Here is a 26,406-nt window from a genome sequence, read left to right on the forward strand (position 1 = left end):
ACAGGGCATGAGCCACCATGCTCAGCCTGCACTCTTTTTTGTCAAAAGCAGTTATAAACATGTTAAATAAGATTGGTCCCAACTTTGAAAGCAGAACGGCTTAAGAGATGATCCTTGAACCTCTAAAGATCTAATGAAACCTCTATAATTTCACAGGAAATTTTGGATATGTTAGCATGTGTACATTTTTGTGGCTTCTAACAGCATATCTAAGATCCAGAGAGATCCCTGATCGTATTGCTTTTATATAAAAGGTCTCTATCTCCAGGAGCTCCTATTTATGTTATTAATTGAAATCTTTATCTTAATATTAATTTATAATAACATCTCCGCCCCTTTTTTTTTTTTTAGAACTTCTGAGATACTTTTCACAAAATTGGATGGATTATAACACTGGTTCTATTTTGTACACTGCTTGATTTAATTCTTAAAGGAATATATTGTATTTAGGTATAACCTACAATATTTATGTATTTCCCCTTATATAAATTGTTTATTTTTTTCTAACTTTTATAGAGGGTTGGTAGGGATGAAAAGCAATGTCTGAAATAAGTTGTACTGAGTTTATAATTCCTAAGACTTAAGGAAAATTTCTCTGGGTTCATTTTTGCATTCTGTCATACTTGCACATGGTGGTCACTTGAAATGACAAGATTCATGGTTTGACCAAGAAAAGTTCTAAAATTTTATCCTTGAATGTCTTCAGAACACTTGGTTAGATCTTACAATGGATAAAATGGTTTATTTCTACCTAGTTTGTTAAATTAGATTTGGTTGATATTTGTTCTTCTTACTGATATTTATTCTAAAAATGCTTATCTGATTAAAAAGCACAGTAGAATGAAATTTTCCTGATGGCTTCAGCAGTGAATACAATTACTCAGTCTCTCTCCTAATTTTTTTTTTTTTTTTTTTTGAGATGGGCTCTTGCTATATTACCCAGGCTCGTCTTGAACTCCTGGGCTCAAGTGCTTCTCCCACCTAGCCTCCCAAAGTGCTGAGATTACAGATGTGAGCCACACTATGCCCAGCCTCCTGATTCTTTCCCATTCCTAAACATCATTTTTATATGTATAACTAGGTGGCCCTGTTGTTTTTCTAACCAGTTTAACTAAAACGAAAAAGCAATTTTTGTGATGAAAGTAAGTACCCTTTGATGGAGTTGTTGGGGAACAGTTACTTGAAGGAAAGACTTGTGGGATTGGGAATGGGCTGAAGTTATTATAATGCCCAGGCTTTCTGCTCCTGTGACCCACTTTTACCCTGTATTATAGCTGAATAAAAGTTTTTTTCACTTTGGAACCAAAATTACTGACTCACCTTGCTCCCAAAATGTCCTTGAAAAGTATTTCCGCATGTTCCTCTGAGCAAAGTTGAAGAAAGCTACCATAATTGCCAGCTGGAAACAAAAGGTCCCCTAGTTGAATCAAATGTAGGGTGGCAGACTCTTCTATTCATTGTCATGCACTAACGTGTGAGAGTGTGTGTGTGTGTGTGTGTGTGTGTGTGTGTGTGTTGGGTGGGAGGATGCAGGTGCTATGAAAGAAGAAAATGCTTTTCATATTTAGGAAACAATTTATTGAGTTCTGGTGCCATGCTAGGTAACATCTTTTATGGCTTTTTTTTTTTTCACCATAATCCTCTAAAATGCAGATTATTATCATCATCATCAATTTACAGTGGTGAAAAATAAGTCTCAGAAAGTTTAGCTGAGCTGGCCAAGGTCATGTTGTGGTTAAGTAGCAGAGCTGAGATTCAGTCTCCCAGATACCCTGACCCACATCCATATGCTTCACAAACACTGCATCACAGCTGCCTCTAACTAGAGAACAGCTTGGAAGGAGTGGTGTTGGGAAGAGAGTGAGGGAGTGGCTTCACTTGCAGCCTCCAGCTTTTAACAATATACATTTTTTCCTTTTTTTTTTTTTTTAAGTAAGGAAATTTATGTCACCAGGTCTCCTTAACTGCTGTTTGATGTATACTTGGTACCCTTACCAAAGACATGGCAAATGAGCCATACTCAGTCTTGGTTCTTTATAATCACCTGTTTTTAGAAACATGGCCTTTGTCTTCCCTTATCATTTATACTGCTCTTCTAAAGGGATTGAGGGTAATGACTCATTTTTAAATCTTTATCAGTGTCTACAGTTGAAAATATATGGCAGAATCTTATGATCTGATGTGGAAAAATGTCATTGTACATTAAAAATTGCTTGTTTGCTTTCAGATATCTTCAAGTACGTCCCACCCTGATGCTTCTACAAAGCAGTGTCAAACATCCGCCTTGTTTCAGTTTGCAGAGGTATGGCCTTTTTAAAATGCTTTTTGGGCTAAGAAAACTTGTTGAGCTCAGGAATACTGGAATGGAGTTTTAATAATGTATAGTGAACTTTAGGCATGCCTGTTGTCATTATTAACATAATACACATTTTAACAAAATATTTATTGCTTTTTCTGCTGCCTTTGATGTACTCATAGTCAAATCAGCTCCAGATTTTACACCATTTTATAAGCATTCATTAAAGAGTTCATTCAGAATACCAGTAATGTATTTATTTCATTTTATCTTGTTTTTAATTTATTTTAAAAGCTTGGAAAAACTGCTGTCAACAAGAAGGCCAGAGGGTTTCAATTTATTAAATTTTTCCAATAGTGAAATTAGATGCTATAATTCATAAATGACTCTCTCACAGTGATTGCAGTGGTGAATACGACCTGTTAAATCAGGTTAAATCAGCTTTCAATGTGATGTAGCTTCAGCCAGTATTTTTATTAGTATTTAATCCCAGGCTCAGATCAGATCAGCTTTTGTAAGATCTCAGATTTCTTTGGTTTGTCAGCCAAAGAGAGCACACACCAGAGAGTAATTTTTTTGGTTGGTATGCTGCAGAGACAAATCTGATATTCTTGATTTTGCCACAAAAGCCCTGGCCTCAACCATATGCTCATTTCTAATGAGCACTATATGACAAATAATAAAATGTATATAGTTTATGAAAATAAGATGCTATCTGCTTTAGGTCTTTTCTTTTTTCCCTTTTTATCCCAACTAAAAAATGCGTATCATAAACCAAGCAATTTTTATAGGGTTGAGAGAAAATGACAAGCAGTACTGTGCTGTTTAATATTGATGTATTGAATCACTTTGATTCATTTGAATAAAGAGTACTGCATAAATGGAATGTAAAATGATATCCTTTTGGCAGAAGAAAACCTAGCATCTTACTTTGAAAATGAGAAAAAATTACTTTTGGCTCTTACATTTAAAAAGAAAAAAAGCTGTTTCCTCTTGGGACAACTCGTGTCACTACTATGACTTTATACCATCGGTTGGCCTGCTTATGTATTAGGCTTCCCTGCCATAGTATTTGCTTAGCTGCTGAGGGCTATTGTATAAAATTGGTAACAAAAATATATAATGTTATTTCATAAAGAATAATTTGCTTAATTAAACTGAATAAATTTAGATTTTTTTACAATTTTCCATCATAATAAGCAAGCTGTTATTTTCACTGTCTAGGGGAAATAGTTAATAATTGTTAATAATACTTTCTTGCTTTCCTCCAGTTGTCGATGCCCGTTAATTCTTCAGAGTTAAAAAGGAATTTTGCCATATTGACTAAATTTATTTTTAATGTTGATATCTGAGCCAGTTCTATCCAACTTTTCAGAAACATTTTTTTCAAAACAGAATTGATTTGCTATGTATTCTGTTTGACTAAATTCTGTACTGCATAGCAGGAATATTAGAAAGGTAGCGGCTCATCTTTGACACACCTGATATTTACATATCCATTGACTACCAAGAGTATTCAGCTTAACTTAAAATACCAGTATGGAATATCTCAGCTGATGCTGGTTCTGTTATCACCGCTCAGCATATGATTCAGTGTATGACTTTATTTTTTTTTTTTGAGACGGAGTTTCGCCCTCATTAACCCAGGCTGGAGTGCAGTGGTGCGATCTCGGCTCACTACAACCTCCGCCTCCCAGGTTCAAGCGATTCTCCTGCCTCAGCCTCCTGAGTAGCTGGGATTACAGGTGTCTACCACCATGCCCGGCTAATTTTTGTATTTTTAGTAGAGATGGGATTTCACCATGTTGGCCAGGCTGGTCACGAACTCCTGACCTCAGGTGATCCGCCCGCCTCGGCCTTCCAAAGTGCTGGGATTACAGGTGTGAGCCACTGTGCCTGGCCATGATTGTTATTTTAGCACCACTATCATCAGATTCATTAGGAGCTCCTGAAGCGCTGCGGACAGCTCTAAGGATCAGTTTGGTGGTGTAATAGCCACTATCCTGTGATTCTGCAGGATGAAATCCCATGCCTTTCATAAACTAATTTGTCCTTGCTGCTCCGTACACGAATTCTTGAATGAGATTTGGTCCTTGCCTCTTAATTATACTAAGTTTTTTTCTAGAGAAGAAAAGAACTTCTTACTTGGAGGAGAGAGTCATGCAGGGTGGCGTTTCCAGAGGTTGCGCCTCTGCTCTACAGCACTCATCTCCTGAGGACTCTTGGGGTTTTTAACTATAAAGTGTATGCAGGATTCGAGGAGCCTTTTAAAAAAATATTAATTTGAAAACTTATTAGGAGTTGTTTCAAAATATAGGAGGCATGTATGACAGAAAGACCAAAATAAAATGGATAGTGTAAAAATATCTTATTTTCTGTTTTGCTCTAGAATGAGATGTAGTCCATACAAGTAATAACTTTTCCTAGTTATATTTTGCAACCATTGGTAATAGCCCTAGTTCCTCAGCAAATTAAATTATTGTATCTTTGGCTGTTTAGCTGTAAATGTTATATGGGTTTATACAAGAGTAGTTAATGGTTCTCAAAGGATACAGAACCTCTCTCGTCACTTTCCTCCTCTGACCCAACAGTACCCTAACTTTCAATCTTTAACATCTTACAATCTGACCATATTGTCGGACTAATACTGGGCTGGTTTTATTTAAGGCTAAATAAGAGCTAACTAGATGAACTAATAAAAATATCTACTAAAATCTGCTATGAGCATATGTATTGCAATAGAAATAGAATAGGCTATAATTACTCACTGCGATATCCCTTAAAGCTCTTAGAATTGTTTCATAAAACACCATCACCTTTGAGAAAACCCAAAGACTCTTGAAATTCTTGTATTAATTAGTCAAAAGCAAAGGTTCTCAAACTTTACAATACATCAGAGTCACCTAGAAGGCTGTTTACACACAGATTGCTGGGCCCTGCCACCAAAGCTTCTGACTGATTAAATCTGGTGTTGGGCCTGAGAATTTGCATTTCGAACAAGTTTCCTATTAGAGAACCACAGTTTGAGAACACTGCTCTATAGTTATGTGTTTTTTAAAAAACCCCAAATTATTAAATAATTATTGTTAAGGCATTTATTAATATCTCTGGGACTTCACGGTGGAAGGGTCAAGAGAGGAAGGGATTGATGTATAATAGAAAATTACTGAGTGGAGCGCTTTATATCCCTGTCTCTTTTCAGAGGGATTCCTGGTCCTATTATGTACACTTAAAGAGAAGTGGGTGTTTATATAATCTAGGGAACAATTTACTCTTTAAAAGTATTTAGCTTTGTAATATCATTTTAAGATCAGGCATGCAAAATTCTCAGAAACTATTTCTGTTCATTTTATTTACAAACTCTTCTAACACTGGGAAGAAGTTAACTAGATTTTCTCTTGAAAATGGGTCATTTATCATGTAAAATATTTATCTTAGAAACATACTTTTAACAGTAAACCCTGGTGATTTCTTTAAGTCGAAAATGTTTTGTTTGTTTTGATTTTTTTTCACTGAGTCCTGGATCTCTTCCCTGCAAGATGAGAAAGATATTTTTCCTTCTTAACCAAATCTGATCATTGAAAAGCTCATTGAAATTAATCTATATGGAGCCATGAAACTGAATAAAGCATATTTGTTTGTAGGTGCCTCATAAATGTTTACATTTAAGAGGAGAAAAATCAGGATTTAGAAAGAAATACAGACTGCAGGGACAGTTTCTCACTCCCCACCCCCAATTTCAGCCTGTCTGCCATTCCAAGGTGACACTCATATTTCATCCAGAGTCACCTTGGCCCATCCAAAGTGCCATCTACTCTGCATTTCCAGGCTCTGATCCATTAAGTTGGTCAGAATGAGTTTCCTATCTGTGTCTTCTGTTGTTTACAGGTAGAGTGACACATCAGTCACTTTTTAGGTCTGGTTTACCAAAGACTAATGACCAGATATAATGTCAGAAGGGAACTGTTGTCTTTAATTATTTAACAGGCCTAAAAGCCATGACCAATCCACATATTCTCTGATCTGCTCTGTGGCTCACTCTTACACCTACAGTATATCTTTGCATTGAAAAATTATATTTACCTTGAAGACACAGTTAATCTGGGTGATTTAGATAGATTTGGACTTTAAAACTTCCCTTAGAAGATATTTGCTTTGCCTATATAAATATAACTATAATCTCACCAAAATTAAAATATTGTCACCATTGGATATAAGCAATAGGTACAAATTTAACGCATTTATTTTCATGAGGTAATGCTCAGTTTGTTACACAATATTACAGTTGATTAAAAACACCGTATACTTACACTGTAACTAATCAGTGGATGTATTATGTGTTTTATTGGAAGCACTAATATTTCTTTTTAGATAAGAAAGGTAAGGTAAAGAAGGCCTTATTTGTTCTTTGACTCATTTATTCATTCAACAATTATCAGTCATTTTCTCCCAAGCTACAATATTTACAATACTGTCATAATTGCAAAAGACTTCCACCATTACCTAATTTGATTCTGGTCTTTACCACCTGTTTGCTCACCCACCTCAGACAGCCATGAAATTAGAAATTTAACATCCAGGGTGATCATTTTTCTTAGCACTTTAGCTGTACCTCATGTACTGTTACACCCGCCCCGTAGCTAGACTTTATGGATGAATACTGTTTATCCAAACATTACCTAATAGCCAAGAGAGACTACAGTGGAATTAACTTATTGGCAAGCCCTATCCAATTTGAGGAAAATAAGAAGCATACCCATGAACATCTTATGCCGTATGGCCCACTAGTGCCCTCTACCTACCAACTTAGCAAACACACACTTCCCTCCGTAGCTGACCAGTCATTGGAAAACAGATGCTAACTATATTGTTCCTATCTGAAAGAATGTATATGTCTCTTTGGTAGAACAGCATGGGCAGGAGTGAATAGTGATATAACAAATCATTATTGTATCAGCTATGCTTGAAATGGAAGCCACCAATATAGATGAGATTACTGAGAGAGGGTCCTAAGACAAAACACTGAGGTAAAACATTGAAGGGATTATTATGGAAAGAAGAGCCAGCAAAGAAGAACCACAAGGAGTGGCCTGAGACATAGGAGGAAAGCAAGGACCCTGCAGTAACAGAAGGGCAGGAAGGAGTTTTTCTAAAGAAAGACTAGCACTGTCAAATGCTGCAAAGAAATTAAGATAAGGACCAAGACATGAAAATTAACGTATGTCCAGTTTTCCACCCTTCCTTCCCTCAAATTAAGAAGTTTTTGATTTAACTTTTAGAAATCGTATCTCACACTAAGTAATGCCATAAAAATGTTACTGTTAGGAGATCCTGGAAATGTTGGGCTACTAAAATATGTTGAACCTCCCCCCACACATGCTCTTTTGGGAATCAGGCTTCCAGCAACCTTGAGCATTTAAAATGCTTCCCTGTACGTGTAAACAGGTAAAAATCCTCCCAGAGGCAATAAGGAAAACTGTTCTTAGTAAACCTAAGGAGACCATTCTCAAGCCTCCTCTCTGACAGCTTTGCTTTAACTCTAAAGGCAGGTAGTGCATCCATTCAGTCATTCATTCATGAGCCTCTCAGTGTGCCATGCACTGCATTAGGCACAGGATATGTGGGAGTGACACACACAGGGAACGAAAACCTGCAGTGACAAAAGCAACAGCAGAGGGAGCCAGTGGAAGAAACAGAAAAACAGCACGGGTGTGAAGTGCAGCGCTACCCAGCTTGTGGTCCTTCAGTAATTCTTGAGCATGTCATGGGATTATGCGACAAATTTAGTGCTCTGCAAATTACTAAATTTAATAAATATCCACACACACTGCTATTTTTAATTCTGTTCAATTTCAGTATGTAACTAATTTTTGGAATTGTACCAAAAAGGTGTTTATGTTTATTAAGTGTTAAAGATAAATCATTATTAGTAATAATTGGGCCATTTATTGAGAGCATAATATCTCTTCAGCACTGCCCTACACTAGCATCAAACCTAATCTTCACAGCATAATTCTGGGCAGGTATTACTGTTCATATTTTGAAGGTAAGATAAATGAGGCTCAAAATCTTATTTGCTTAAGTCCACACAGCAGCAAATAATGAAAGCATACCTGTCTGGCACAAAGGCCATATTCTTTCTATTATAGAGCGTTGATTCAAGGCACCGGCATTTATGTTCAGTCCTTCATTCCCTGAAGCACTGAGAGCTGGTGGTATTAATGTGTTTGTTTTCTCTTAGTCTCCTGATAAGGTGAGTAATTGAATTCAACATGTCTAAAAAAGGTAGAAGTAGCATTTATCAGTGAAAATTCGGCAAGAAGAAAATATTACAAACTTCAGAAAGATTGAGCCCCATAAACATATCTTCTAAAGGAAAAGTAAATGATAGAGATGAATAGAAAAGCACTCTGTTAAAACTGATAACACCTAGGAGGAAAGAGTCCTCATAACTTCCTTAAGCTAGGCCCTTTTTAATGGCCTAGGTAGGCCATTATTAAATACATGCTTCTACAGAGGCCTGTTATTCAGCAAGTATTCTAGGGAAAATTTCTTCTAGCACAAAGCACCCAGTCTTTCCTGGAGCTAACAACTTCATAGAATCACCTGTGGGATCTGTGGTCACCTTTAAGGATATAGTCACAAGCAGGATTACCTACTAAATGGAAATGAGAAATAGCTCTGTTTTTAACTGAGAAAGAATTCAGAATCACAAAGAATCTAAAAAGCTTAGACTATAGCTATCTACTCTAACAATGACAGAACTTCTCCAGGTGAAGATGCTTTGTAAATGTCTTTAAGAATGTATGTCCTTCTCAGCTCTTATCGAGGCTAGAAATTGAAGTTTTTATTTAAAAAATGAGAAAAGGCAGTGTTGTTTATTTTTATCAATGCCCAGCCACTTTTTAGCCAAATTTGCAGAAGAGGATGCAGTCAATGTTAATGTTGTACATATGTTATGTACTGCAACACAGCATAGGCCATTAACTGTACAACTCAGATTTGTGGTTTTGATTATCAGTCTTTGCATGTACATTAGAGCATACTCTGAAAGCTTAGATTCCTAAGCTGCTGTCATATGGCCTTGCACATATATATTGGATTCTAAACAAAATTTGTTGACTGACTTGATGCTGTCTTTCCACAGAGATCCCAGATACATTCCTCAAAAAATTAATTGTTGGGTAAATGCAAAATAACTCTAAATCTCTTTTATATTTGACTAGTTGTTAAGTTAGTACTTAAATAGAAATGGAAATGCATTTCTCACTTTAAGGTTATAGTGTTAAATTTAAAGCCTAGAATATCCAAGATAATATTCTTACTATTAAACAGCCATACTTTTGTTATTATTTTTGAGGTAATTTACTAAAAATGGTTCTCAAAATGATCATCCCAAATGTGACATTTTGTTACTTGGTACATGGGAGCAATGATACTCTGGTAAACTAAGAAAAATTCCTGAGTGTGTATGAATGAGAAGCAAAGATTCTGGTATCACAATTAATATTCCCTATTTGGATTGTCTTTAATATAGATTTCTTCAAACACTTCGCAGTTGGGTGGTGCTGAGCCTGTAAAACGCTGCGGAAAGTCTGCACTCTTTCAACTGGCAGAGGCAAGTTCCTAAGAATATATTGAGATAAGATCTGCAGAGGTGGAAATCACAAAATATTCTAACAGTGTGTCCTAAACTGCACCATCTCTCCTGTGACCATAAAACGAGTTACATCTAATTTTCAACGAGAGGGTTAACCCTTAAATTGGGAAAACTGAATTTTGCTACTAAGAGTCATTAAGCATTGGAAAAGGTTACCCAGAGATACTGCAAAATTTTTTTCACAGGTATTTTAAAATAAGGTTACTTAGATTGGCTATGTAAGTCCAGCCTGAACATAGAAGAATATCTGTGGTTATTTTCCCCTTTTCTGATTCCCGTAAACCAGCTATAAATCTCCAGAATGCACTGCTTTTTAATCAGACGGTTGATGTTTGAATTTTTGTTTTCCTGGTGAAGAATTCATATGACATGTTCTAAAATATGATGTTATAAGATGAATCAGTTGTACACTTGATGTGACATGTGTGTAAAATGCTACTCTTCCATTGGCAAAGTAGAAAACCTGCTTTCATAAAGCTGGTGAGGAACAGAGCCCTTATTAGTGGGGGATGGATTGGGGAGGAAGACGCCGGAAGCACCTGTTGCTAGGGTGGGCAAGGCAATGGCTTTCTCTGCCAGGCTGTGACTACCCTACCTCGAGGAAACATGCAGAAGAAATGTTTTCAGCACCAGGACATTCTAGTAGCAGTTTTCTCTGTTGGTAAGATAAATTAGGAGGTAGAAAGTGGATGACCAAAAATCTCATACTAAACTTTTTTTTATTTTCTCTCATTTTTCTGGTTTCCTTTCAATAAGCTCCCTTTGAGTTCTTTTGTAAATTTTTTGTAGTTTATTTAACTTAATGAGATGACAAATCATATTCTGAAATTTCTAAATTTTATGGTAATTTGTATCATAAAAACTTATGCATTTAAAATATATAATATCTTTAAATTAGGTTTTTAAAGATTACAAAGTCCAAATTAGAAATATAAAAATACAAAGGCCTTAAAACATAAAATTAATAAACAATGGAACAAACTACCCCATTGTTGTCTGACACTATAATGACATGCTTCTTGTGTAAGACAAGTTCAGACCAAAATAGAGGGCTACAAGTGACTGGAAAACTCTAAGGAAAACTAATGAAGACAGCAGGGAATCGTTCTAAAAAGAACTGCATGAGTCAGTGCAAAGTACTACTCCAGATACAGCTGAAACAGTGAAGATCTGACAAGAGAGTGCCTTTGGAGTTAGAGTTGTAAACAAATCCTAGTAAACAGACAGACTGTGAGGTCATGCATTTGTCTAGTAACTCTAAGACTGTATAGATTGTCAAGAGAATTTATTTGAACGAAGTGATTATTTTTCTTGAGTAATATGGATGTATGACCCTCTGCCTGTGCTGGTTATATAATTGCGGGTGTATGTATGTGGTCACACACATATACAAAAATGCATATGATTTCTTAAATATTAAACAATACTAAAATGTAAAACCAGCTTTCAATATATGATACTTATCTTTAAACAGTTTTTTTTTTGTTAAAGATGTATGAGCCTTTGGCATACTTTGCTGCATGGGGGGCTGGTAAAGAAGTGGATTCGTCTTCTCATTTTCTTTCTTTGGCATAGCAGTCATAAAAAAAAGATTCCTTATTAAATCAGAGCTCATTAAAAAGAACACTCTTCTAATTTGTAGGGATGCATCCCAAATATGAAACAGATGCTATGGTTTAACAGATGTTTGAATGTTGGTATCATAATTTAACGGGGTAAAATGACTGAAATAAGCCTATTCCAATTATAGCAAATCAGCTTATACTGAGTTTCTTATGACATTTGAGCAAAAATTTATACTTTTGATAAAACAGAATCCCTAAAAAAATAAGAAAACTTTCTTGCATTGTTATTTGCACTGAATCAGTGTGATGTCTTAATACAGTGTATTTTAGAATAACATTCTAAAACCTTCCAGTTTCTAATTAAACTTAAATATATGCACAGTGGATTAACCAGCATCTCCAAATAATCACCAGTAGATTTATGCTTCCTTAATTTTTTTATTGCATGTGTATTTGATATTCATTTTTCATTCACAAAATATAACATTTAATTATTTCTGATGCATTTTAAGATAAATAAATATAAGAAGATATTGAAGATTTTTCCTATTGCCTAGAATTGGTGATGGTGTCTGCAATTTGAAGACACAACCTTAAATTCACACATTCTAAAGGGAAAGTCACCAAGAAACCACTTCCAATTTGGGCCACACCCATCTCGGGATTTCTAAAGAGATAGCCTAATACAACTATTATCCTATCTACCACTCCAGGAGTTCCTCCTCTTATCCCCACTCCAATCTCAAGTCATCCTTTGGTAGAGGGTTATCATAGGCTGTCCACACATCTGGAATATTTTGCCTTTTCTCTGTGTCTCAGGGAGGAAAGGAGAGAAGTTAATTTTCATTCTTTATCTATATCCCATGTCAAGGGAAGTGAAGGCACCTCCAAGAGAAGCACTGTTAAAGATTGAGGGAGGTACATGCGAAAGATTTCTTCTTCTTCTTTGGCAAGAAACAAGAAATATTTTAAGCATCAATTTATTGCTGGATCCTTTACCTATCTGACCAGGCAAAAAAGAAAACTGAAGGAAGTTGGCAGCATGGAGAGACTCAGAATGGCCTGCTGTACTCTTAGTTGGGCATTATAAAGATGTATGAGTTTCCCAAGGGTCAAGTGGATAAACAGAAAATAGATCCGTGTGATCAGGCAAGAGACTATTGGACAGTAACAGAGAGGGGTTGCATAAGGTAGGCCTGGGACAGTCTCTCACATCAGGGGAGAATATGGTAGAGATGCCTTTGCTCGGGACCTCTGAGGTGTGCCTGCAAGCAGGAGTGATACTCAACTGGTTTGCCGTCTTTGTACTAAAACACCAAGATACTTCCTACTGTCGGGAAAAAACCTGTAACCCAACCACCTGAGTACTCTTCAGCACCTGGAGGGCACATCCCCTCTGATTAAATAAAATATTTAATTAAATATTTAAAATATTTAATTAAATAAAAATATTACTCCTGCCTATGACATCCCCTGAGAATGCCATTGAGTCTTGTGTAGAGTTAGCAGAAACAAAGAAAAAAAAAAACATAACCATGGGCAGTTAGTTATACCTCCCCCATTCTGTCTTCTATTCTCTAAATGAGAGGTTTTAGGCCTTGTGAAAGAAGGGCCAGGAACCAGCCCCAAACTAACTACTCACATTTCCCCAACTCCATTCCTGTGGGCTGGAGTAAGAGGAGTGAATGAACAGTCCTTCCAAACATGGGGGTTGTTGCTTCCAAAAAATGTCTTCTCCTTAGTGAGAAGTAAGAAATATTTGGGGCATATATTTACTGCTGTGCCCTGTACGCACGTAAGCAGGCAAACAAAAAAATATTGGGGGAAATTGGCAGCAGACACAGAGATATTAGATTGGCCTATACTCCCAACTTTGGCATTGTAAAGACCCCCTCCCCATTTTCCAGGACCCTGGAGCCAGGAGATTTCCTGGGGAAGGTCCTAATTCAGGCATATGATTGGCATTTTAAAGCTGAAAGTGACCTGAAAGTTCTGGGTTTGTTCCAAATATTTTTAAGGGTTTTGTCTGAGGTCAGGGAATTGACAAAAATACAATGCTTTATGTTTGGACCTCCACGAAGTTCATACTGTTCAGTTTATCAGTCATTTAAGTTGCGCAGGTACTATAAGGTATTGTGTTTCTTTTCGGTTTGAAATTAATTAGGTCAGGTCATATAAAGAACAGCAAAGCAGGTCAGGTCATATAAAGAACAGCAAAGCATCCCCACTAGAGATCATTGTGTATTATAGTGGCTGTAGTTGGAGGACACTGAAGAGGGTCAGAGATATCTGAATCTGTGTACATTTCAGCAAAGAAAAATTCTACCCTTGAAGATCTCTAATACCAAAATTGTCTAATATAACAAGTAGAGCAACTTGTTCATTTATTCTCACAGTAGTTATTGAGGATGTATTCTGTGCCAATAACAGAGGCGACTGAAGTTACCTGTATGTGTATATACACATATTTTTGGTGCAGTGAGAACTAAAACCTGTAAACCTTCTTCTAAGATCGGTGATATAGGAACACATTACCTCCAAGTACAGAGTGTTTTGAAGTGTGACTAGAGGCTGCAGCATAAGCCTAAAAAGATTGCTGTTCTGCTTCTCACTTTTCTGAAACAATTTTGAATGTTCTTTAAAATACATTACAAATTTTAATGGCAGATCTTTCTACAGATAAGTTATGCTATCTAACCTAAGATGATAATGACTGACATTTATTATCTGCTGTGTGTTAGGCACTAAGTACTTTATATGTACTAATTTAATTCTCACAACTGTCCTCTGAGGTAGCTACTAGCATTCTTCTTTTACACATTAGGAAACCAAAAGGCATAGAAGTTATATAACTTGTTTAAGGTCACATGGACAATAAGTGTTAGAGCCTACATAGGAACCCAGGCAGACTGTCTCCACAGCCTTTACTCTTAAACACTAGGCTGTTCTTTCGCCTTGTTTTAGATGAATATAAAAGACTGTGCAAGTTGCTTGTTATAGGAGTGTGCATATTATAAAAGTCTCTATGGAAGACAGCTTACTCCTACACATATATGTGTGGCTGAATAAGATGACAGATTGTCCAAGACTGCTGTCAAAGAAATGGAGCTCATATTTTCTTTTTAAAAAATGTCTGTGCTTTTGAAACTGCCAGGATGCATCTTACACCCTTAAATAAGTGCTTGTTTGTGAATGTACTTTGGAAGATACTGTGGGAATTGTAGGAAATTATGGTATACAACTCCTGTCCTCAAGGAGCTTATTCTCTAGTTGTAGAGATAAGATATAACAAGTTAAGGAATAAGAAATAAAAAGTGCAAGTGATTTAATAAGGAATCATGCAAGGAAATGGTGAAACTCCACTTGAGTGATGAGTGACACACAAAAATGAATGTGTGAAACTAGGGAAGGGAGAAAATATTAGCAGGCATGTTCTGGAGATGAAGCACGGGAAAAAACAACGATGATGGTTTTCAATCAAGGACTTACTTAGGAACCACTAGAAGTTGAAACTAGCAGTCTCTGGGTGACATCCAACCTGCAGAGATCCTTTGTTTTGCCTATATTTTGTTGACCTATATCATATTTTACAGTTCAACTCATGGCTAATATTTGAAGATTAAAACTTCAAATAAATATAGATTTCTGAGTTCTGAAAATGTAGAAGACCTGGAGACATCAAGCTAGCCTTCCTCCATGAGAACAATTGGTCAGAGTTGATTAATGGTTGCCCTCTTGGATGCTTGTTCTCCAAATGACTTTCCTCTCCTTTCCCTGCTGAGCCCTCAGTCTGAGGCCAACAGTCATTGCCATTATCCACTTAAATTTGCTCACTTCCCTCCTTTATACCTGACTGCCATATATAGTGGGGATCGTGACTTACACATAATTAAATGGACAGCTGGGGGAGATAAAACAAAGGGATTAAGGCAAGCACAGGAGAGAGGTAGATGGTAACAAGTCTATCAGATTAACAGGAGTAGAGGACTGTGTTTATGGAAGATGAAGGTAAAGTGTATCTGTGAGTCAGAATTGGGAGAATGTTTAGTGCAGAGCAAATGAATAGATACTTGAAAATAATGAGGAGCCATTGAAGATTTGGGACGGGGTTACACAGTGATAAAAGCAGCACTTAGAGAGATCTTCTTGGCAGCTATGTATGGAATGGAGTGGAAAGCCCCTGTGGACTTAAGGTGTGAGAAGATAAGAACTGGAATTGCAAGAGCTGACAGTGGGAACGGGAGACAGAAAGAGATGCCAGGGGTATTCAAATGAATTGTTTGAGTGAGTCAATGTGAGAGGCAAAGAAAAAGATGAGTCAAAGATGACTCCAACACTGAACCTGATTGTTTGACCTTGACCTTGGAGCCCTGCTTCAGGAAGGCTGGTTGCAAACAAAGAGTAAGCCCTGCTAGTAGAAAAGAAGAGCTGAAAGATGCTGAGGTGGGGGAAGGAGAAATTCAATAATAGAAGAGTGGAAAAAGGAGAAGATTGCTAGCCAAGTAAATAGTTGAGTTTAGGAAGCAGAGACCTACATTCCTGAGAGCACAGATGACAGAGACAGTCACCATAGATCCCTCCACTACTCCCAATTATTGGTGATATTTGATCAGTGTATGATTCCATTTAAGATTTCTGTTGTGTCTTCATATTATTGATATGCATTATCCCTTCCATCCTATTGTAACCCCCTTAAAGCCCAGAACATCCCACCTCAGCTCCTCCTACACTATCATCATATAAATGAATTCTAATACTTAAAATACATTTAAGGGGACCTGTGTGGTGGGTTTCTTTCCTTATCATTTTATACAAAGTTGTGAGTTGTTTTTAGAAAACTCCTATTCTAAATCTTTTCACTTCATCCCCAATTGCACTAGGTTATTTTTGGAGGAACAGGAAGTATAGGAATGTATTTAATTGACTGTCCTTAACCTCTTTGGGGGAAGAATTTAGTAGATGGGCTTATGGAGCAAAGGCCACCTCGACCCCATTCAAAGTCTTCAGAAACAGTACCATTTCTGAGGAAATAGTGAGTAAAGAAAAATATTTAAATCACCGTTTCACCTAGTCCAGTTGTTTCAGCAAACTACAAAACTGTTAAATATGCCGAGATTTTAGTGTTGAGAGAAGCTTAGACCACTGTTCTGTGACCAGTTATCTCTTATGATAAACGGAATTGAAGTTTTTAGCAGCAATGCTATTCTCAGAAACCATCAACCAGTGTATATTTCTCTGGCACAAGCTTTCGGGTTTTATTTAATTATGGGAGAAATGCACATCCTGAAAAACACTGCTAAAATGCCATCCTAAGGTTATGTCTACACTGTTTTGGCAGATAATAAGCCAGTACAAAATGACTGTAAATATACCTTGGCTGCAAAACATTTGTTTTGTACTAAAAAGCAGAGATTTGGAAATGGAAACTTCTTGATTGGTGTCAGTAGGTCTGTTTTCACACTGCCTTGTTTTTAATCTGGCCAACTCCTTTATGATAGACAATGAAAGACGATGTATAATTAAGAGTGAAATTATATGGTGCATTTTGGAACTACTTATCATTTTTTAGGACAGGTTGAGCATCTCTAATTTGAAAATTAAAAATCCAAAATGGTGTAGAATCCAAAACTTTGAGTTCTGACATGACCTCACAAGCAGAAAATTTCACACCTGACACCGCTGCTGTTTGATGTTCAGTGTACACAAACTTTGTTCCATATACAGTTATTTCAAATAGTGTATAACATTACCTTCAGACTATTTATATACAGTGTATATGAAACATAAATGAATTTTGTGTTCAGACTTGGGTCCTATCCCTAAGATACATTATGTATGTGCAAGTATTTCAAAATTCTAAAAAGTCCAAAATCTGAGACACTTCTAATGCCAAGGTTTTCGCACAGGGGATACGCAACCTCCACCAGTTAAATAGTTTCTACTTCTGTACTTCTGTGGTATTACCTTTTTTTTTTTTTTGAGACGGAGTCTCGCTCTGTTGCCCAGGCTGGAGTGCAGTGGCGCAATCTTGGCTCACCGCAAGCTCCACCTCCCGGGTTCACGCCATTCTCCTGCCTCAGCCTCCCTTACTTTTTATCTAGTACACATAATTTGTTATTTTTCCACCGATCATTTTATTAAGTCTTTTAAAGCAGAACACATTAAAAAATGAATATCTTAACATCAGTAGAAAAGGATACATTTTAAAATACATCTGATTCAGAAAGATAAAAGCTTGATGCAGCCAAGGTGTATTTTATCTTTAAAGCGAGTCCTCAGTAACAAACTGAGCCTAAGGTATGGTTTTACCTGAACTAAAAGTGTGACAGTCCCCCTGAACCCAGGAACATAAAATATAACCCCTTTACTACACATTTTATCTCACCCCTTCAGTATTTCTATTGAATTGTTTTCTTTGTAATCATTTTGAAGAAGATAACTTTTTATACATGGTCTAACATGCACATCCTTAGGAATCCTAGGTATTAACATACTGATTTTTCTTTTTCTTTTGGGAGTGGGTTCCATTTCTTCCAGCACATCACTGTCAGACCCTTCTGACTACACAAAACAGTGAGAAACCTCAGTGCGGTTTTTATTGACAGAGGTAATATTAAAGTATTGGTGATTAATTTCACTGGTATTCTTGGGAGATATAACTAAGGACAGTATCATTGCTGGGCTGGACCAAGCAGTAGCATGGTCATAATTAGCATTGTTTTTATTGCTGTTGTTGTTGCTGTTTTTTGAGATGGAGTCTTGCTCTGTCGCCCAGGCTGGAGTACAGTGGCACGATCTTGGCTAACTGTAACCTCTGCCTCCCGGGTTCAAGCGATTCTCCTGCCTCAGCCTCCTGAGTAGCTAGGATTACAGGTGCACGCCACCATGCCCAGCTAATTTTGTATTTTCAGTAGAGACAGGGTTTCACCATGTTAGTCAGGCTGGTCTTGAACTCCTGACCTCAGGTGATCCACCCGCCTCAGCCTCCCAAAGTGCTAGGATTAAAGGCGTGAGCCACCACACCCGGCCAGCATTGGTTTTTTTTTTTTTTTTTTTTGGCACTGATAAATAAATTTCATTAAATTTGCAGAATATAAAAGCAACATACAAAAATCAGTAGCATTTAGATATGTCAACAGTGAACAATTTGAAAAAGGAATCAAGTAAGTAATCTCATATACAGTAGCTATAAAGAATATAAAATGCCTAGGAATCAATTTAACCAAAGAAATGAAAGATCTATATAAGCAAAACTATAAAACACTGATGAGAGAAATTGAAAAGAATACCAAAAAAGAAAATATATTACTGGCTTATGAATTGAAATAATTAATATTGTTAAAGTGACAATTCTGCCGAGTTAAATTTACAGATTCAATGCAATTTCTTTCAAAATATCAATGACAATTTTTGCAGAAGTAGAAAAATAAATTCTAAAATGTATATGGAACGACAAAAGACTAGATAGCCAAAACAATTCTGAGCAAAAAGAACAAAGCTGAACACATCAAACTAAGTGATTTTAAAATATACTACAAAGCTACAGTAACCAAATTGCATGGTACTGTCATAAAGACAGACACATATGCCAATGGAAATTAATGGAGAACTCACAAATAAATCCACACAGTTATAGTAAACTCACTTTTGGCACAGGTTCCAAGGATATATAATGGGGAAAAGATAGCCTCTTCAATAAATGTTCTTGGGAAAACTGGGTAACCAGTTGCAGAACAATGAAACTAGACCTCTGTCTCTTACCATACACAAAACAATCAAATGAAATAGAATTAAATAAATAATATAAGACCTGAAACTACGAAATTACTAGAATACAACATTGGGGAAATAATGTAGGACATTATTCTGGGCAAAGATCTTTTGAGTGTGACTTCAAAACACAAGTAACTAAAGAAAAAATAGATAAATTGAGATTACATGGAGATAAAAAACTGCCACACAACAAAGGAAATAATCAACAAAATTAAGAGACAACATGCAAAATGGGAGAAAATATTTGCAAACTACCAATCTGATTCATCTAGGATTAATAACCAGAATATATAGGGAGCTCAAATAACTCAATAGTAATAAAACAGTAATAATAGTAATAATCTTGCCCCCAAGTCCTGAGAGAATTGCTATAATTTAGGGCCATATTAGTTGGAAATGTGGAATACCATGAAGCAATCTGACTAATGTTACCCAGTGCTATTCTCTTCTCAAAATAATCCTACTTGAGACAGATCTGTCACTTACAGAGCACAGTAAAGCATGTTCAAAACAATAAGCAGAGTTTCATATGATATGAATGACTATCCAAGCCACCCTACAGTGAGCCATGCTGCATTTTTACTAATCCATGGACTATGGCTTATGGTCTGACTGTTTTGTTTTTTTTTTTATTATTATACTTTAGGTTTTAGGGTACATGTGCACAATGTGCAGGTTTGTTACATATGTATCCATGTGCCATGTTGTTTTGCTGCACCCATTAACTCGTCATTTAGCATTAGGTGTATCTCCTAATGCTCTCCCTCCCCCCTCCCCCCACCCCACAACAGTCCCCGGAGTGTGATGTTCCCCTTCCTGTGTCCATGAGTTCTCATTATTCCATTCCCACCTATGAGTGAGAACATGCAGTGTTTGGTTTTTTGTCCTTACGATAGTTTACTGAGAATGATGTTTTCCAGCTTCATCCATGTCCCTACAAAGGACATGAACTCATCATTTTTTATGGCTGCATAGTATTCCATGGTGTATATGTGCCACATATTCTTAATCCAGTCTATCGTTGTTGGACATTTGGGTTGGTTCCAACTCTTTGCTATTGTGAATAGTGCCGCAATAAACATACGTGTGCATGTGTCTTTATAGCAGCATGATTTATAGTCCTTTGGGTATATACCCAGTAATGGGATGGCTGGGTCAAATGGTATTTCTAGTTCTAGATCCCTGAGGAATCACCACACTGACTTCCACAATGGTTGAACTAGTTTACAGTCCCACCAACAGTGTCAAAGTGTTCCTATTTCTCCACATCCTCTCCAGCACCTGTTGTTTCCTGACTTTTTAATGATGGCCATTCTAACTGGTGTGAGATGGTATCTCACTGTGGTTTTGATTTGCATTTCTCTGATGGCCAGTGATGATGAGCATTTTTTCATGTGTTTTTTGGCTGCATAAATGTCTTCTTTTGAGAAGTGTCTGTTCATGTCCTTCGCCCACTTTTTGATGGGGTTGTTTGTTTTTTTCTTGTACATTTGTTTGAGTTCATTGTAGATTCTGGATATTAGCCCTTTGTCAGATGAGTAGCTTGCAAAAATTTTCTCCCATTCTGTAGGTTGTCTGTTCACTCTGATGGTAGTTTCTTTTGCTGTGCAGAAGCTCTTTAGTTTAATGAGATCCCATTTGTCAATTTTGGCTTTTGTTGCCATTGCTTTTGGTGTTTTAGACGTGAAGTCCTTGCCCACGCCTATGTCCTGAATGGTATTGCCTAGGTTTTCTTGTAGGATTTTAATGGTTTTAGGTCTAACATTTAAGTCTTTAATCCACCTTAAATTAATTTTTGTATAAGGTGTAAGGAAGGGATCCAGTTTCAGCTTTCTACATATGGCTAGCCAGTTTTCCCAGCACCATTTATTAAATAGGGAATCCTTTCCCCATTTCTTGTTTTTGTCAGGTTTGTCAAAGATCAGATAGTTGTAGATATGCGGCATCATTTCTGAGGGCTCTGTTCTGTTCCATTGATCTATGTCTCTGTTGTGGTACCAGTACCATGCTGTTTTGGTTACTGTGGCCTTGTAGTATAGTTTGAAGTCAGGTAGTGTGATGCCTCCAGCTTTGTTCTTTTGGCTTAGGATTGACTTGGCGATGCGGACTCTTTTTTGGTTCCATATGAACTTGAAAGTAGTTTTTTCCAATTCTGTGAAGAAAGTCATTGGTAGCTTGATGGGGATGGCATTGAATCTATAAATTACCTTGGGCAGTATGGCCATTTTCACGATATTGATTCTTCAACCCATGAGCATGGAATGTTCTTCCATTTGTTTGTATCCTCTTTTATTTCATTGAGCAGTGGTTTGTAGTTCTCCTTGAAGAGGTCCTTCACATCCCTTGTAAGTTGGATTCCTAGGTATTTTATTCTCTTTGAAGCAATTATGAATGGGAGTTCACTCATGATTTGGCTCTCTGTTTGTCTGTGATTGGTGTACAAGAATGCTTGTGATTTTTGTACATTGATTTTGTATCCTGATACTTTGCTGAAGTTGCTAATCAGCTTAAGGAGATTTTGGGCTGAGACAATGGGGTTTTCTAGATACACAATCATGTCATCTGCAAACAGGGACAATTTGACTTCCTCTTTTCCTAATTGAATACCCTTTGTTTCCTTCTCCTGCCTGATTGCTCTGGCCAGAACTTCCAGCACTATGTTGAATAGGAGTGGTGAGAGAGGGCATCCCTGTCTTGTGCCAGTTTTCAAAGGGAATGCTTCCAGTTTTTGCCCATTCAGTATGATATTGACTGTGAGTTTGTCATAGATAGCTCTTATTATTTTGAGATACGTCCCATCAATACCTAATTTATTGAGAGTTTTTAGCATGAAGTGTTGTTGAATTTTGTCAAAGGCCTTTTCTGCATCTATTGAGATAATCATGTGGTTTTTGTCTTTGGTTCTGTTTATGTGCTGGATTACATTTCTTGATTTGCGTATGTTGAACCAGCCTTCCATCCCAGGGATGAAGCCCACTTGATCATGGTGGATAAGCTTTTTGATGTGCTGCTGGATTCGGTTTGCCAGTATTTTATTGAGGATTTTTGCATCAATGTTTATCAAGGATATTGGTCTGAAATTCTCTTTTTTGGTTATGTCTCTGCCAGGCTTTGGTATCAGGACGATGCTGGCTTCATAAAATGTGTTAGGGAGGATTCCCTCTTTTTCTATCGATTGGAATAGTTTCAGAAGGAATGGTACCAGTTCCTCCTTGTACCTCTGGTAGAATTCGGCTGTGAATCCATCAGGTCCTGGACTCTTTTTGGTTGGTAAGCTATTGATTATTGCCACGATTTCAGAACCTGTTATTGGTCTATTCAGAGATTCAACTTCTTCCTGATTTAGTCTTGGGAGGGTGTATTTGTCGAGGAATTTATCCATTTCTTCTAGATTTTCTAGTTTATTTGCATAGAGGTGTTTGTAGTATTCTCTGATGGTAGATTGTATTTCTGTGGGATCGGTGGTGATATCCCCTTTTTCATTTTTTATTGCATCTGTTTGATTCTTCTCTCTTTTCTTCTTTGTTAGTCTTGCTAGCGGTCTATCAATTTTGTTGATCTTTTCAAAAACCAGCTCCTGGATTCATTAATTTTTTGAAGGGTTTTTTGTGTCTCTATTTCCTTCAGTTCTGCTCTGATTTTAGTTATTTCTAGCCTTCTGCTAGCTTTTGAATGTGTTTGCTCTTGCTTTTCTAGTTCTTTTAATTGTGATGTTAGGGTGTCAATTTTGGATCTTTCCTGCTTTCTCTTGTGGGCATTTAGTGCTATAAATTTCCCTCTACACACTGCTTTGAACGTGTCCCAGAGATTCTGGTATGTTGTGTCTTTATTCTCATTGGTTTCAAAGAACATCTTTATTTCTGCCTTCATTTCATTATGTACCCAATAGTCATTCAGGAGCAGGTTGTTCAGTTTCCATGTAGTTGAGCGGTTTTGAGTGAGTTTCTTAATCCTGAGTTCTAGTTTGATTGCACTGTGGTCTGAGAGACAGTTTGTTATAATTTCTGTTCTTTTACATTTTGCTGAGGAGTGCTTTACTTCCAACTATGTGGTCAATTTTGGAATAGGTGTGGTGTGGTGCTGAAAAGAATGTATATTCTGTTGTTTTGGGGTGGAGAGTTCTGTAGATGTCTATTAGGTCCACTTCGTGCAGAGCTGAGTTCAATTCCTGGGTATCCTTGTTAACTTTCTGTCTCGTTGATCTGTCTAATGTTGACAGTGGGGTGTTAAAATCTCCCATTATTATTGTGTGGGAGTTCAAGTCCCTTTGTAGGTCACTCAGGACTTGCTTTATGAATCTGGGTGCTCCTGTGTTGGGTGCATATATATTTAGGATAGTTAGCTCTTCTTGTTGAATTGATCCCTTTACCATTATGTAATGGCCTTCTTTGTCTCTTTTGATCTTTGTTGGTTTAAAGTCTGTTTTATCAGAGACTAGGATTGCAACCCCTGCCTTTTTTTGTTTTCCATTTGCTTGATAGATCTTCCTCCATCCCTTTATTTTGAGTCTATGTGTGTCTCTGCACGTGAGATGGGTTTCCTGAATACAGCACACTGATGGGTCCTGACTCCTTATCCAGTTTGCCAGTCTGTGTCTTTTAATTGGAGCATTTACCCCATTTACACTTAAAGTTAATATTGTTATGTGTGAATCCGATCCTGTCATTATGATGTTAGTTGGTTATTTTGCTCGTTAGTTGATGCAGTTTCTTCCTAGCCTTGATGGTCTTTACAATTTGGCATGTTTTTGCAGGGGCTGGTACCGGTTGTTCCTTTCCATGTTTAGTGCTTCCTTCAGGAGCTCTTTTAGGGCAGGCCTGGTGGTGACAAAATCACTCAGCATTTGCTTGTCTGTAAAGTATTTTATTTCTCCTTCACTTATGAAGCTTAGTTTGGCTGGATATGAAATTCTGGGTTGAAAATTCTTTTCTTTAAGAATGTTGAATATCGGCCCCCACTCTCTTCTGGCTTGTAGAGTTTCTGCCGAGAGATCAGCTGTTAGTCTGATGGGCTCCCCTTTGTGGGTAACCCGACCTTTCTGGCTGCCCTTAACATTTTTTCCTTCATTTCAACTTTGGTGAATCTGACAATTATGTGTCTTGGAGTTGCTCTTCTCGAGGAGTATCTTTGTGGTGTTCTCTGTATTTCCTGAATCTGAATGTTGGCCTGCCTTGCTAGATTGGGGAAGTTCTCCTGGATAATATGTTGCAGAGTGTTTTCCAACTTGGTTCCATTCTCCCCGTCATTTTCAGGTACACCAATCAGACGTAGGTTTGGTCTTTTCACATAGTCCCAAATTTTTTGGAGGCTTTGTTCATTTCTTTTCATTCTTTTTTCTCTAAACTTCCCTTCTCACTTCATTTCATTCATTTCATCTTCCATCAGCGATACCCTTTCTTCCAGTTGATCACATCGGCTACCGAGGCTTCTGCAATCTTCGCGTAGTTCTTGATACTTGGCTTTCAGCTCCATCAGCTCCTTTAAGCCCTTCTCTCCATAATGGTTATTCTAGTTATCCATTCGTCTAATTTTTTTCAAAGTTTTTAACTTCTTTGCTATTGTTTTGAATTTCCTCCCATAGCTCGGAGTAGTTTGATCGTCTGAAGCCTTCTTCTCTCAACTCGTCAAAGTCATTCTCCGTCCAGCTTTGTTCCATTGCTGGTGAGGAACTGCGTTCCTTTGGAGGAGGAGAGGTGCTCTGCTTTTTAGAGTTTCCAGCTTTTCTGCTCTGTTTTTTCCCCATCTTTGTGGTTTTATCTACTTTTGGTCTTTGATGATGGTGATGTGCAGATGGCTTTTTGGTGTGGATGTCCTTTCTGTTTGTTAGTTTTCCTTCTACCAGACAGGACCCTCAGCTGCAGGTCTGTCGGAGTTTACCAGAGGTCCACTCCAGACCGTGTTTGGCTGGATGTCAGCAGCGGTGGCTGCAGAACAGCGGATTTTCGTGAGACCAAAAATTCAGCTGTCTGATAGTTCCTCTGGAAGTTTTGTCTCAGAGGAGTACCCCGCCGAGTGAGGTGTCAGTCTGTCCCTACTGGGGGGTGCCTCCCAGTTAGGCTGCTCGGGGGTCAGGGACCCACTTTAGGAGGCAGTTTGTCCGTTCTCAGATCTCCAGCTGCGTGCTGGGAGAACCACTACTCTCTTCAAAACTGTCAGACAGGGTCATTTAAGTCTGCACGGGTTCCTGCTGAATTTTTGTTTGTCTGTGCCCTGCCCCCAGAGGTGGAGCCTACAGAGGCAGGCAGGCCTCCTTGAGCTGTGGTGGGCTCCACCCAGTTCGAGCTTCCTGGCTGCTTTGTTTACCTAAGCAAGCCTGGGCAATGGCGGGCGCCCCTCCCCCAGCCTGGCTGCTGCCTTGCAGTTTGATCTCAGACTGCTGTGCTAGCAATCAGCGAGACTCGGTGGGCATAGGACCCTCCGAGCCAGGTGCGGGACACAATCTCCTAGTGTGCCGTTTTCTAGGCCCGTTGGAAAAGCGCAGTATTAGGGTGGGACTGACCCGATTTTCCAGGTGCTGTCTGTTACCCCTTTCTTTGACTAGGAAAGGGAACTCCCTGACCCCTTGTGCTTCCCGAGTGAGGCAATGCCTCGCCCTGCTTCGGCTCGCGCACAGTGCACTTCACCGACTGTCCTGCACCCACTGTTTGGCACTCCCTAGTGAGATGAACCCGGTACCTCAAACAGAAATGCAGAAATCACCCGTCTTCTGTGTCGCTCAGGCTGGGAGCGGTAGGCCAGAGCTGTTCCTATTCGGCCATCTTGGCTCCACCCAGCATTGTTTTTTATAGACTTGTAAAGTACCTCTTTCCTTGTGTGAATCAGAATGCATTTTAGACTCATAGACTACCTCAGAACTAATGAACCATCCTGTTAAACACAATTATCTGTTGAATGCCTTCTTTTTGAAAGCAGGGTACCAGGGTATTCTTGGAGGAGAATACAAAGGTGAACAGAATACATTTCATGCCCACTGAGTTACAGTTATAAAAAAATAAAGTAGTACCTGAGGGAATAGACGATAGATATCAAATATTTATGCCCATCATTTGATTTAAAACATTAACATTTTAACTTCTTTGAATGCAGTCACGGGAATTCCATCTCTGGAAAGT

At 37.8% G+C, this 26,406-nt stretch overlaps 1 protein-coding gene across 15 annotated transcripts in view; it reads left to right on the top strand.

The window, feature by feature from the left end:
* The window catches only part of BBX (BBX high mobility group box domain containing), a 298,279-nt gene that overhangs the window by 225,028 nt on the left and 46,845 nt on the right, over nt 1–26,406 (top strand). For all 15 annotated transcript variants that reach the window (XR_010118628.1, XM_063630605.1, XM_063630602.1 and 12 more), the window contains 2 exons: nt 2,228–2,302; nt 9,834–9,914. Coding sequence is in view for 14 of the 15 variants with exons in the window: in XM_063630605.1 (XP_063486675.1) it covers nt 2,228–2,302; nt 9,834–9,914 (156 nt within the window). In the remaining variant the exon portion in view is untranslated. The remainder of the gene's footprint in view (nt 1–2,227; nt 2,303–9,833; nt 9,915–26,406) is intronic.

This window comes from Symphalangus syndactylus, chromosome 21 (assembly GCF_028878055.3).
Source record: "Symphalangus syndactylus isolate Jambi chromosome 21, NHGRI_mSymSyn1-v2.1_pri, whole genome shotgun sequence".
NCBI classification, from domain to species: domain Eukaryota; kingdom Metazoa; phylum Chordata; class Mammalia; order Primates; family Hylobatidae; genus Symphalangus; species Symphalangus syndactylus.